General features: G+C 20.8%; 5 protein-coding genes across 5 annotated transcripts; 1 reads left to right on the forward strand and 4 right to left on the reverse strand.

The window, feature by feature from the left end:
• Positions 1-549: 549 nt before the first annotated feature.
• On the forward strand, positions 550-1,914 carry PBANKA_0701300 (prolyl 4-hydroxylase subunit alpha, putative; the record flags this gene model as incomplete). The annotated part of the gene is made up of 1 exon (XM_034563910.1): positions 550-1,914. One exon carries the CDS (start codon positions 550-552, stop codon positions 1,912-1,914), a length of 1,365 nt encoding a protein of 454 aa, XP_034420759.1.
• Positions 1,915-2,821: 907 nt separating this feature from the next.
• PBANKA_0701400 (U6 snRNA-associated Sm-like protein LSm8, putative) lies at positions 2,822-3,457 on the reverse strand (the record flags this gene model as incomplete). The annotated part of the gene is made up of 4 exons (XM_034563911.1): positions 2,822-2,833; positions 2,970-3,048; positions 3,170-3,332; positions 3,424-3,457. 4 exons carry the CDS (start codon positions 3,455-3,457, stop codon positions 2,822-2,824), a joined length of 288 nt encoding a protein of 95 aa, XP_034420760.1.
• A 1,359-nt stretch (positions 3,458-4,816) lies between these two features.
• Positions 4,817-5,635, reverse strand: PBANKA_0701500 (prohibitin 1; the record flags this gene model as incomplete). The annotated part of the gene is made up of 1 exon (XM_034563912.1): positions 4,817-5,635. The coding sequence occupies one exon, from the start codon at positions 5,633-5,635 to the stop codon at positions 4,817-4,819; it is 819 nt and encodes a 272-aa protein (XP_034420761.1).
• Positions 5,636-6,733: 1,098 nt separating this feature from the next.
• Positions 6,734-8,277, reverse strand: PBANKA_0701600 (coiled-coil domain-containing protein 124, putative; the record flags this gene model as incomplete). The annotated part of the gene is made up of 7 exons (XM_034563913.1): positions 6,734-6,775; positions 6,900-6,995; positions 7,128-7,198; positions 7,335-7,425; positions 7,613-7,705; positions 7,834-7,935; positions 8,122-8,277. 7 exons carry the CDS (start codon positions 8,275-8,277, stop codon positions 6,734-6,736), a joined length of 651 nt encoding a protein of 216 aa, XP_034420762.1.
• A 1,032-nt stretch (positions 8,278-9,309) lies between these two features.
• Positions 9,310-14,335, reverse strand: PBANKA_0701700 (conserved Plasmodium protein, unknown function; the record flags this gene model as incomplete). The annotated part of the gene is made up of 2 exons (XM_034563914.1): positions 9,310-12,325; positions 12,468-14,335. The coding sequence occupies 2 exons, from the start codon at positions 14,333-14,335 to the stop codon at positions 9,310-9,312; spliced, it is 4,884 nt and encodes a 1,627-aa protein (XP_034420763.1).
• Between the last annotated feature and the right edge of the window lie 1,003 nt (positions 14,336-15,338).

Raw genomic sequence — 15,338 nt, forward strand, 5'->3', positions numbered from 1 at the left:
AAATAAAATATTGTGCTGGGTTTATAAAAATATTTTACCAAATTATATAAGGTGGTTTCCATTTTTTCACATACACAATTAATATATATTTCATTAAAATTATGATATGTATAAAATATGATAATAATTAAGAAAAATACATTTTATATAATGTATACAAATAAAAAATTGTGAAATTATTTTTTTTATATTTTTTTTAAAATATTTATTAGCACATTTATGCATATATAGTGCGTGAAAATATTCATACATATAAAAAGGGAATAATATATAATTGTTCTAATACAACATCAGGAAAAAATATAAAATATATTTAAATAATATTTATTTCACCATATTGCCTGAAAAAAAAATGTATATATGTATATGCATACGCGCAACATAAACTAATAAAATAAAAATAATTACAACATTACAGATCGAATCGAACAAAAAAAAAATAAGTGTAATACCCAAAAAAAGCATAAAATATTTAAACTTAAAATATTATGTACAAAAAAAAATTCCCAAAAGATAATACTCATTTTTCTATAAATAAATATAATTATAATGATAAAGAAAGATAAAATGAATATAGAACAAACAGGTAGCAATAAATTCGCCTTTGGAAAGCAAAATGAAGACAATCTTATCATTCAAAAAACAAAAAACATTTTTAATCCCATAAATCAAAGTAAAATAATTGAAAATATCGAAAAAAACAGATTTGGAATAAAATTATACGATAACAATCTTGAATATAATGATAATATTGAAACTATAATAAAAAAGGTAATTAATGAAAAAAATATTTACTTTTACAAAAAATACCCATCTTATCTTCTATACTTAAGCAATGAAATAGATCAGGAAAATGGAAAAGATGCAAATAATCCAAATGACAATTATAAAATTCAAGATAATAAAAAAATATTTTTTAAAATTCAAATTCTCCCTAAAAATATGGCAATTATTTACAACATTGTTCCAAAAAATTTAATAGAAAAAATTTTAACTATATGCGAAAATAAATATAAAAAAAGTAAAACATCAATTGGTTATGAAAATGATAAACAAGAAAATTATAAATTAAAAAATTCAATAAATAGAACAAGTTCAACTGTATTTTTATATACCATTCGAAATAAATCAATGATCCAAGAAACACACATCGATAACGATTCTACTATAATATATACCAAAGATCAAAGTATAATAGAATTAGAAAATACTATATGTGATCTTGTTAAAATACCTTTATGTTATTTAGAACCATTAGCTATAGTTAAATATGAAAAAAATAATTATTTTAATTTACACCATGATGGCTCATTTCGGAGAGCCACACTTTTAATTTATTTAAATGATGTAAATAAAGATGGGGAAACTATATTCCCTTATTATAATTTATCAATTAAACCTATTCAAGGTTCTGGAATATTTTGGTATAATAATATACCAATAGAAAATGATTACGCAATTCATTATTGTACTAGTAAAATAAAACAATTTTATAAAAATTTTATAAAAAATACACATTTACAACCAAACAATCATATCCCTATTGAAAAAAAAACTCCAATTATTGAGGAAGACGCCCAAACTATGCATTACAACAAAAATTCAATCAATAGTGATATAACAACATTTAACAACTGTTGCAATTTTAATAACAGACAAGATACAGTTTCCACTCTTTATACAAATAATTTGCCTAATCATAATAATTTTTCTATTAATGAAACAAAAGATCTAATTCATTTTTTAAAGAATAAATCAAATTTACAAAAATTTTCAATTGGTCTTGTAAATGATGAATTTGGTTATATGTACATTACTGATATGACTATGATACATCAAGCTAATAAAGTAACAGACGAATATAAATACGTTATAAATTGTTTTTTCAATATTAATGTGGTTAGGAATGTTTAATCCCTCTATATCAACATTTATTCATATACTCACTACTATAACAAATCCTTAACAATGTTAAACATTTTCCTATATCTACATTATTCATGACTTGTATGGGAAAGAAATAAAAATGTGAAATAACACTTATAAAAAATATAATTTTATTTTTTCGATTATTTGATAAAGTTGGCATAATTTTATTTCAAATTGAAAAACAGCTATATGCATAAATATTAATTATTAAAAAATTAAGAATAAAAGGCGAAAAAACATAACAAAAAATATAACAATAAAAGATAGTATAATAAAATAAGCGTATGTTAATAATGAGCAGTTACGAAAACATCGCAACTTTAAAAAATATATTATATATCATGATAACCAAAAAAAAAAAAGTAAAATAATTAAATTTATAATAATGCGTAAAACTTTCCGTCTGTGAAGAGCTCTCATACATATATTGTTTATAACTATATACATGCATATATGTATTAATATACCCATATATGATGAGCATTTTTTATTAAAATTTTTTTTTTAATTATTTTCTCTTAAATAAGCGGTATATTATCCATATGATCATATTCATTTTTCCGTATCATTAAAACAGTTTTTGTTTATTTTTTCCGTTTTAACATTTCTATTATTTTTTATATAAATAACTAACATATATTCATTGTTTATATATATGTTTATTATTCAAAATAATACCACATTTTTGACATTTCCAAGACATTGCATAGTTATCGAGTTGGTGGATATATATTTCATGAATATGTTTAGTAGTATATATAGAATATCTCCCTTTATTTATTAAAATCTTTTAATTTTCCTCAAAATATTAATAAAACTTATATATTATATTTATACTCATTCTCAAACGCATAAATTACTAAAAAGATACTTCTTACAAAATAATCCAAATTTAGTATATTATCTATAAAAAAAAATTAATAAATTATTATGTGTAACGTTATTATAGAACGGATATTCATATAATACCCAAATATATATTATATTTGGTTAAATATATTTGATAAGATGTCTTTGTTTTTTATTAAAATCAGCATTACTGGTTTGAGCATTTCGGGCTTAATTTTATTTTGAAGTATATTTCTATCCACCTCTTCGTCTATTTCCCCTATTAGTGTTCTAAAAAAATAAAAAATACATGGAAAGTTTAGTTGCATAAATTATTATATATGAATATAAATATAAATATGTGAGCATCACTTATTGCTTCCATTTTTATATTCCTTTTTAATATCCTTACACATTATCTCCTCTTATAATATATATTCCTAAGCTTATTTTTTCCAACGAATCTTTGTATATCCTTTCATAACAATTTCCTAGTATTATATTTGTTGTTTGATCAAACCCTTTTAATTTCCCCGTAAATATTCTACTATCTTTAGTAATGACTAATATTTCATCTAAAATAAATAAATAAATAAATAATATATCTTAAGAACATATATATAATGCTATACTTTTCTTAATTTTTTTCTTAACTTTTTTACATACTTTCTATATATGATTCAATATTTATAGAAGCCATATTTTGTATTTTGTTAGTTTACTAAATCATGTAGTTAAATTTACATTCATAAATGTATATATATATATTGTATTTATATTTTTTTTAAACGTTTAATTTATTTCTTCGTGTTTTATGGTAACAAAATAACTATTTTACATGAATAATATGTATATGTTATTAAGACTTAAAATAGTATTATCCATATATATTATAATTACTTATTTTTATAAATATATAAAAAATATATTTAATTTCATTTTACTGTTTTTTATTGTCGAAAAATCATTTTTTGCAGCCTTTATTAAAATAAAGCTAAAGAAATTGAACAAATATATACGCACAATATATATTCACACTTGTATTTTATTGTTATAATTATTTTTGATTTTTTTTACTCCATGTTTCCGAAAATAATTACATTTAAACATTTTTTTATTCATATAAATGTATATAAATAAAAAAATTGGTAACCTAAAAAATAATTTGTTATATGATTTTAACTACAAACTTCATATTATAATAAAATTCTTTATTATTACTTCGTCTTAATAAACACTGTATTATTATGCTTAATTTTTTGGGAGGAAAAACAAAATATCGTGAAATTAAATTGCAAAAAAATATAAAATAATCAAATATTTTCATTATTTATTTACCATATAAAAAAAATTAAATAAATATATCAATTTGGGAGGCACTCAACCTGATTTGGCTGTTACACATAACATCACAAAAAATTAACCTTTTCAAAATAATATTATAATTATAAAAATACAATAACTGTATTATAATAAAAAATATTTGTCTACATATAATTCGATATAATGTATATATACATATTTTTTTATATCTCAAAAATAATATACAATAAATAAACATAATTTATTTTCCCCATCATATAATAAGAGGGGTTGCCCAAAAAGTGGAATAGACCTAAAATTTAATACCATTAAAAAATTTTCAAAATATTTAATTATTACTTTTACATATTTTTTTATTATCTTAATATTTTAAATTAGCAACTATATATATATTCATATATGCATTTTTATGGAAAGTAAACAAAATAAAATGGAAAAAAAGTAAAATAAATGTACCCTTTCAAATTGTTAAAGAAAATCTGAAAGAGAAAAACATCAAGGGGCACCCAAATTAATAATGTAGCAAAAAAATTAAATAAATACATGTTTAATAAAAAAAAAGTATGATATGATGAAATAATACAAAAATTAACAAGTCAAAAAAAATATTTTAATAAAAATTAAATTTCATTGTTGCTATTTATACACCTTTCAGTTTTAATTCAAAACATTCTAAATTTGACAATTCATGAAATTTATTATCCAATTGTCTTTTATATTAATTTAAAAATAAGTATTAAAAGCTTTTAGGATTTAATAATATATTTGATGTAGATGGAAAATAAGTAACATTTTTAGACTTGCTTAAATTTTCTGCTATTTCTTTAGCTGCTTCTAATTTTCTTATTTCTAGCAAACTATTACCATATTCTTTTACAGCTGAAGAAATTAATTTTGCAGCTTCTGCTTCTCCTTGTGCTTTAATAACTGCAGCAATTTTTTCTTGTTCGGTTTTTGCAACAATAAATTTAACTCTTTCACTTTCTTGTTGTGCTACTTGTTTATCTTCAATAGCTTTAGCAAATTCTTTACCATAACTCAAATGAGTAATAGCTACATCATCTAAAACTATATTAAACTGTTTAGCTCTCGCTGTAATACTTTCTCTTATTTCTTTAGAAATTGTATCTCTTTGTGTTAATAAAGATTCAGCATTATATCTAGCCACAACTGCTTTTAATACTTCATTACCAATTGATGGCAATACCCTTTCATCATAATCTGGTCCTAAAGTACTATGCAAGTATGGTAAATGTTTTGTATGTGGTCTAAATAATAATCTTAAACTTAGTGTAACTATTTGCAAATCTTTAGTACCTGTTGTTGTATTTATTACTTTAGGTTTCATTTTTATGTCATATATATATGGTGTTTGAAACCAAGGAAAATAAAAATGACTTCCCTCTCCATATGTCTTTTCACTTACTCCTCCAAATCTATTGAACATTACACATCTTTCTCCTCCATCAACATCATATATAAATGTGTATGGAATTAAACTCAACCCACCTGCAACTACACTCAGTCGGCCTATTGATGATAAAATTCTTTCCATTATCAATCGAAAAATAAATATAAATCTTCAATTTTTATTATATTTAAAATGTGTGTGTGTTTTTTCCCTTTTATATACTTTGATACCTATTTATTTTCAAATTTTTTTTTTTTTTCACATTCTTACTTTGCACATATATCTAATTTGTCATAACAAACTTCTATGCACAATAGTAATGTCGTTATTTTATTTTATTTTATTTTAATTTATTTTATTTTAATTTATTTTATTTTTTTTACGTATAAAATTGGTCATAATATATTTCCCATCCTAATACCAATTTATTTCACCATTTACACTTAAAATGTTTTTTTAATTTAGCATATTTAGAAAAATAAATATATACAAAATTGTTATATTGCCCCTTTGATTTGTATATTAATAAGGAAGATTGTGATTTATGCCTTTTGCTCACTCTTTTTATTAAATTGTATAGTTTTATTTATTTCCCTATATCTTTTGTTGCCACAGTTATTTAATTTAATATGTTGTATTTTTATAGTAATATATATTACATATGCCCATATAATGTTATTTACGAGTTAATTGCTCCTTTTAATTCCTTACTTCTTTCAATAAAAAGATATAAATTATTCAAAATAAAATAAAATAATTTACCATTATATTCAAAATAAAAAAAAATAGCTGTTTAATTAATGGGGAATACGTGTAACAATATGACTATATGTATAAACAGGCCAAAATAAAAAGAAACGTATATATATATATATATAATAACAATGTTATTTTCACAAGGTATAAAATATATTAATATATACATATAATATATTTAATTATGTATTACGCATATATGGGTGCGTCGAGTTTCCTACGGACTTTGTTGTTTCGCATCGTGATGTTTTTTTCATAATAAAACAAAAAAAATAATAATCATATATATCATAATAAAATATAAAATAAATTATAAAGAGCGGTAAAAAATTAAAAGGATATAAATATTGAATTAAAAATTAATACATATATATACTTCGTATAGCACATAAGCAAAAAACGCTATCCACTTTTTTATATCAATTTTTGTGAGTATGTTTCCCTATATTTTATTATTATTATTATTATTAATATTATAATTTTAATTTAATCCTTTTGATTCATTGGGTTATCAGCTGATTTTTTGAACTATAAGTAATTAAACATATACATATATTGTATTTAGGCATAAATATATGTATATATAATAAATTGAAATCGTATATATACACACAGATTTATTTAGCTTGACAAAAAAATAGATTCCCCTTACCTTTTTCCATAATATCTGCTTATATTGTGATAACTTCAAGTTTTTGTACTCCTCCTTTACAAGCGGTAAATTTTCTTCTTCATATTTTTTATAAGCCTAATTACGGATATTAAAAAAAAAATAATAATAATGGTAATAATAGTATAACGAATGTTAACATGTAGAAACACTATTAAATAGATTATAATTGAAATGAGATAAAAAAACGTTATGCTATCTTCTGCTTACCGCTTTCACCTTTTTCGTTTTTTCAAACGATACATTTCCAAGGGAATTAATAATGTTATCAATTCCAGTAGCTAAACAAAAATAAAAAATGAATAATATAGTAACTGGTAATCATTCTCCATAAATTGAGATTTAAAGTATATTAATATATTTAAAATATATTATAAAACTATGTAGAATATTCCCAATTTTTTTTTTTTTTTTTACCATTTATGCATTCATCGTAGTTGCCCATCTCGTCCCTAATAATATGATTGAGGTTATCTTCCAATTCCATTTCGTGTATATTTGTGTTTTCCTTCAAAAAAAATAATTAATAAATGAGCAAATGAATGAATAGATAAATATGCATGTGCGTATATCACAAAATAAATGATAAAACATAACGTGTTCTTTTCAGTTATATATATATTTTTTAATCATTTTTACAACTTTTTTTATATTATTAAAAGGGATAAAAAATATCCTGACGAATATATTCTTACCGTCTTTTTCTTTTCGTCCTTCATTTCCTTCTTCTTCTCTTCTATTAATCGCTGTAAAATTTGAGCTTGTGTTATTTTCGCATTTGTTGCTTTCTGTTTTTCAAAAATAAAAAATAATAAATTAATTAAAAAGGGAAACATAATTATTCAAATATGTGAAAATTATCATTATTATTGTTATTATCTTTCTTGTTTTTTTTTTACATGAATACAAAACTTACACTTTCTTTATTTGTCTTTAATGCCTTTTCTTCTTCTCCATACAATTCTCTCAATTCCTTTTTCCTGTCCAATTTTTGTTGTTTTTTATTTTCAGCTTCAATCTAAAAGTGTAAATTTGTATTTTATCAAAATTAAAAACTCGAAAACTCTTATTATATATTTTTTTATTTTGCATTTTTTATAAAAATAAAATATATAGAGAATACAAAAATTATATCCTTTAGAAAAAAAAGACGAAATATAAGAATTACAATGGCACTAAAAATGAAATATGAATAAAATTATACTTTTCTTTGAATTTTTGCTTGAGCTTTTTTATCATCATCTTTCCAATATTCATCTAATCGCTTTTCTTCCAATTCTTTCTGCTTTCGGTCTTTTTCCATTTTTTTCCTCATCCTTGCTTCAATAGCTCTTGAATTACCAGTCCCCCATTGCGGCATTTTCTCAAATATATTTTATTAAAAAATGTAAAGTTACAAAAATAAGTGAAAATAAGAAGACAAATTATAAAAATACCCTAAAGAAACAACGCTGAAACGAACAGACACTAAAAAAAGAAAAAGGAACGTGGATTTATTTTTCCTACAAACATTCATACGTATATATTCTTGCCCACATATATATTTCACATATGAATATGCATATATATATATATATTACATTATAACTGTTTAAATTACAACGTTTTCTCCTTGGGAATTCCTCACCTTAACAATATATTATGTCACAGCTATTTATTTTTCCTAAAAATAATAAAACATATTTTCCAATTTTCTCAAAAATCTTGCTAATTTTTCTACATTAAGGACAAAAATAATTTTACCAAAACAAATGTAAATACTTTAAAAAAAAAATTATATGTTATAATTATATTCTTTTATATTACTTTTTTTTAATATATATTAATTCCATGGGGTTGCCATTAAATAAAAAGTATATTTATATTTTTCCAGCAATTAAATTTGTATTAAAAAAATGGCAGGTTTTGTTAAAAAATAATTATTATATATATTAATTTTTTGCATGTCAGTATAATATCAGAATAAGAAAAGGCCATGTTCTATATTCTCATGGAATATAGAAAAAAAAATACAAAATCTTATAGAACTATATTTTAATAGTATGCACCTTAAATTAAAAGAATCTTAATTTTTTATTTTTTTTTTATTTTGTTCTATTTACTTTTGGTAGTTTTACCTTTTTCCCCCATATTTAAATGAAAAAATTAATTGATTGCCCAATATGGCAATTAAACACACCACCGTGTTTACAAGAATAAAAAAAAAAAAAGAAGAAATGAAATAAAGCGGAAAAAATAAAAATTAGATAGAAATCTGTATAATATAAAACAATTAACTATTAATAAATAACACATAAAACAGATTAAACACAAATTTGTTAAAAAAAAAAAAAAAAACATATTTTGTAATTATTATAAACAAATGTGGGTATAACCAGTGTCAGCGAAAACCTTATATTACGAATAGTTCGATATTTTCCGAAGAAAATACATTTACATTATTTTTAATTTTGGTTTTTCTTTGTATTAATACGTTAGGCAATTTTAAAAAACCATAAGTAAAAGCGACAAAAGACCATTTCAATCGAAATGTTTGATAAGGCAATAAAATACTTTTCATCATTTTAACCCCATTAACTATATATTTTTTATTTCTTTTTTTTTCTAAATCGTTAACATCATTGTATATTATATTGGAATCACTATTATTTTCCTCAAAATTTATGTTTTCTAAATCTCCAGAAGAATATAAAGAATTATGATCTGAATCGGTATTGTAGGATGAATAACTATCCTGTTTATAAGAAAAGTCTTGATTTTTTTTATTATAATTAACATTAAATTGATCAAAATATATATTATTAAAACTACTTGTTTTTTTTTTTTGGTCAATTTGTTCTATTTTTTTTTTCTTCTTTTTTCTTTTATCATATAAAAATATAATAACTTCTTCCGTAATATTTGCTTCATTTGTTATAATAGATTCAACAGTAAAACATTCATTATATTTTACTATTTTTGAATAATTTAATTCGATTTTTATTTTACTTTTTTTATCGTTATTTATATTATTTAATTCTTTAATATTATATCCTATGTCTTCATGTGGCATTTTTAAATAATTTGTAAAAACTGCATTTTCAAATATTTTATTAAATGGAAAATATAAATTATTATAATTAAGTTGATATTCTAAATTAACCTTTTCTTGATTACTTATTTTCACCAAATTACAATAGGTACATTTTTCACCTAATTTTACAATATCGTCTAATTTTCCATTAGTAATATTTTTAATTATTATACTCTTATTTTTATTGTTATATATATATATATAATAATAGAAATATTTCATATCCTGAATATTATCCCAATTGTTTACTTCATTATTATTATTATCATTATAATTTGTTTCTTCTTTTATATTATCCTTATTCATATTACTTACTGAATTAAACATTCCATTTATTACATCCTTTCCTGTAGAACTAATCACTGAGCTTTTCAATGTGTTAGGATTTATATTTTTACCCTCCATCATATTCACACTAGTAACCATCGATATTATAGATGGAATTACTGAATAATGTATATAATAATCAATATGATCACTAAAATCATTATTCTTAAAAGAAAATTCTATTTTTATATTTACACTATGTTTTTCATTTGTATATAAAAGAAATGGTATGCATATTAATTTTTCTTTATAATTTATATCAAACATCAATTTTTTCTTTTTATTGTTTTTCCTTTTTTCGGTTTTTATTTTATATATCATAGATGGTTCATTACAAAAATTGCTTTTTCCATATAAACTTTTTATTTTTGTGTTTAATGAAATATTATCAAATTTATTCTCTTTTATTTCAAACAAAAAAAAATCACACTTTTTTTTGTTTACTGTTTCTTCGGATATATATTCTTCTTTCTTTCGAAATAAATCATGTATTTTCTCATTTATTACAAAATTTTTTATACAATCATTTGTATTATTACATTCACAATTTTCTTCTTCAGCTTCAGATTTGTTTTGCAAACGGATTTTATCATTATTTTCATTTCCTGAATCATTTTTATAAACATTCGACTCATATAAATTTGTTTCTTCATGTTCTACATATTTAAAAATGTCTTTATTTACAAAAAACGAAACTTCCTTACCATCGCAAATATGCTCAATACCTAAAATATTATCGCGTTTTACCAATAAATAAAAATATGTATTTTTAGAATTTTCAATTTCATACTTAAAATTTAATTCAAATTCTGTTATATATTTTGAATAGCTAATATATATATATCCAATATTAAATTCATTCATATATAGAATATTATTATTAGTATAAACAAAATAATTTACATACTTATTTACTAAATTTGAAAAAATATATTTATTTTTATTAAGTATTATTTTATTCTCATATTTATTTAAATATATTCCTTCTTTTAATTTATAAAATTCAGATTTATCATTTTCATCTTTAATTTCGAACAATTTTCTTTTATTTTTATCCTTACAATTTGAATTAATTACTTTATTTTCTGCTCTTATTATCACATCATCATTTGAACGTTCTTTCTTTATTTCTTCATATTCACTTAAATTTTCAATTTTATGCTGCTCCTTTGAAAACACATTAAATTCACTGCTATTATTTTTTTCATTCTCAAAACTGTTAAAATCATTTGTGTATACTCTTTCCATATACTTTCTTTTTAACATATAAGAATATATATTACTAATTTTTATTTTAATAATATTATTATATATATAAAGATATAATTGTATATACTCAATATCTATCGCGCTCTTATTCACGTTCTCGATACACATATTCATTATATTTTTTTCATTTAAAAAAAACATATTTCGAATTTTATTGGGTTCCCCTGATTCTGTAATGCCTTCATTATTATTTACAATCACTATTTCATTATTTATAAAATCGGATAAAAAATTTTCTTCATTATTATTTTTTATTAATTCACAAGATAAATATACATGCCCATCATAAAAATTTGAATATTTTATTTTATAAAAACGCATTTCTTTATTCATTAATATACCAATAAATGGCAAATATATAAAATTCAAATTATTTTTATTTTTTATTTTTAAAAATATTTTAATATTATTGTCAACTAAATAATATAATTTGAAAAAAACATCACATATAGATATGTTAATATTTATTGGAGTATACACATTTTCCTTATTTATAAACTTAAAATATTTTTTTATAAATTCATTAAATTCCTTTTTCTCTTTTTCCTTTTTGTTTTTAATTAAACAATTTATATATTCAAAGCAAATTTCAATAAATAATTTCTCATACCTTTTTATATTAAAAGCCTCATTTGACATTTCTTTCTCATTTACATTTATCCCGACTTTTTTATGATTTATCAAAATTCCTAAGCATATTATTATCAAAAATAACATAGGCTCATTGGAATTTCTATTCCTATAACGAAGGGAAGAAATTTTCCAAAATTAACAAACTATACAAAACACAAACCACCATTATCACATTTCAATTACATCACACATTACTATATACACACAAAAAAAATGAAATGAAATGAAATAAAGCATTTACGACATACCCAATTTTAAGAAAAATCCGAGTTTCAGCAAAATCTTGAAGATCCAAACAAAACTTATCAAATTCGCATTCCGTGTTTTTCAATATATTCACATCAATATAGTTAAATATCACCCCTCCTGTTTCGTCCTTAAAAAATTGCAATAGCATATACAAAGCAAATACATAGTTTCCTTTTTCATAATAAATAACAGATAAAAGATATATAATAATTCTTGTTAAATTTGTTATTTTATTTGTACTTATAACTCTAAATATTTCTATTAAAATGTTTAAAATAAAATCATATAAAGACATAACGGATGCTAATGTAATATATTTATCAAATTTTATCCCTGGAAATTCTTTAAGTAGCTTTTTTTGTTTCTCTATTGCTTTTATTTTATAATATATACAACAACAAGTATAAATTGCATATATTATTACATCATGCATATTAAGATTAAAATTTTTTATAATTCTATAAAAATAAAAATAAATGCATGATAACAAATTATAATATACATATTCCTTTATTATTATATCGTATAAAATATCTACAAGTTTATTAACACATTCACTATTATTTTTTATATATAATATTTTCTTGTCTTTCTTCCCATCGTCATATTCATTATATCTTATACAATCAATAAAATTTTTATCACCTTTAATATTAAAAATATTAATAATTTCTACCAATTTTTTATTATGTTCACTACTTATATATTCATCTCTATTCATCAATGCTAAGAAAATTATCTTATTATGAGTATAAATATGGTGAAGAGCTTTTTTTATATCTTTAAAATATAAATATATAGATATCATTCTTAAACTTACACAATTAAAAAATATTACATATTCAAAAAAGGATTTTTTATTTGAAAATATCTGCTCACCAATATGTTCATAAAAAACTTTACATATGTTTACATATATTTTCATACTTTCATCATATTTTTCCAACATTTCTAATATATATGCTTTTTTAAAATTATAAGTAAAAAAATATAAAACATTTTTACTACTTTTACTTTCATAACTTATTATATATTGTTTAAAAAATGAATTTATACAATCTTTTAGTAAATTTTGCAATTTCATTATTTTATTATGTATTCCTTTTAATCCTAGTGTTATAAATATAGCACTAATATTTTGCGAATTTAAAAAACTTATATACTTAATATATTCTTCTGTACTTTTGGTATTTTCTGGTAACACTACTAAAAGAATTATTTTACATATTTTTTTTCTTTTCATAATTATTGTATTTATTTCTTCAATTCTTTTAATTAAATAATCGCTTATTTCTTTCATATATTTCTCATTATGAATAGAATTTATATCAGTCTTATTTGTTTCCCCCCTATCCTCAGGTTTATTACTTATTGCGTTATCCCCACTGCAACTATTATAATATTTGTTTCCATTATTTTCAAATGGATTGTATGGATTAACTGCTTCGTCACTTAATCCACGCACGTTTAAATATTGCTTATCATTATTAGGATCCTCTTTATATTCTACACCATTTTTATAATCAATATTTTCTCTTTTATTAAGCTCTACATCATTATTATTATTGTCAATTTTTTCATTAATAATATTTTGCCAATCTACACAAAAAATAATAGCAGATGATGTATTTTTTATTTTTTTTAACCAAGTGGTTAAAATATTATCACTTTTACCTGACTGTTCAGAATTATTTAAAAAGTTATTTATTTTATTTATATTATTATAATTATAGCTGTTTATGTTTATATTATCATTATTCATATTATTATTTAAATTTTTTATTATTATATCTTTTATGTCGTCATTAACTATTATTGTCACATTTATATTTGCCTTTTCGTATACCTCTTCTTCATATAGCTCCATCTTTATTGAATATGTGATATTATTATAATATGTGTGCAGGATGTTAATCAATTAAAAAAAATAATAAATATATATGTATATTTATACATATATTTTTTGTATGTTATTTATCTTATTGCATCCACACAGACATATAAAGAAGAATATATACAAGTATATGGTGCATATGCCTTTTATTGCCCACACACCAAATATTTCATGGTCAATCCATTTGTTTTTATATATTAAACTTTTATATATTGTTATTCTTTATAATTTTGTTCACTTTCAAGCATACTTGCACTGATTTATAAATAGTATATAAGTAAAATCGTTTTATTTGCGCATCTTTCACACATATATATATGTATAAGCATATATTATAAATGTATATTCCATAATATTCTTTAAATTAAACTAAAAAAATTATCATATAATATTCATAAAATTCTTAGTTCATATGAAATTTTGTTTTTGTATTATCTAATTTCTAACGTTCAACAAATTTAGCTAAATTATATTCGGTTACACATAAAAAACCTTTATTTTTGTTTTCTGTTTTTTGTTTTTTGTTTTTTTAAATTACCAAATGATAATTTATATTCCACATTTTTACATAAATAAAAATCATAATTCGAATTTTAATACAAGGGTTTCACGCATATCATTCGTTTACATAAACGTATATCTTCATTAATGCCATAAATATATCTATAGAATATTATTTTTCTTAATTTTTCATGTTCAAAAATAATATATATATATATATATATATATGTACAGATTTTCTGTTTTCTTTCTATTTTTGTGTTTTTTGATAATATGACGAAAGAAAAAATAAATCATGAAATTTCAAAAAAAAAATTAAAAACAATTTTAATAAGAATAGAATGTTATATTTCCCTTTCATTTCTACATTAATCAAAACTAACTAATTTATACAAATCAAATTAATTAGTATACGAAGAAAGGTTTTTACTATTTTATTATTTCGCTTATTTTTTATTCCATATCCTCATTTATT

Source organism: Plasmodium berghei (genome assembly GCF_900002375.2).
Source record: "Plasmodium berghei ANKA genome assembly, chromosome: 7".
In the NCBI taxonomy this organism is placed as follows: domain Eukaryota; phylum Apicomplexa; class Aconoidasida; order Haemosporida; family Plasmodiidae; genus Plasmodium; species Plasmodium berghei.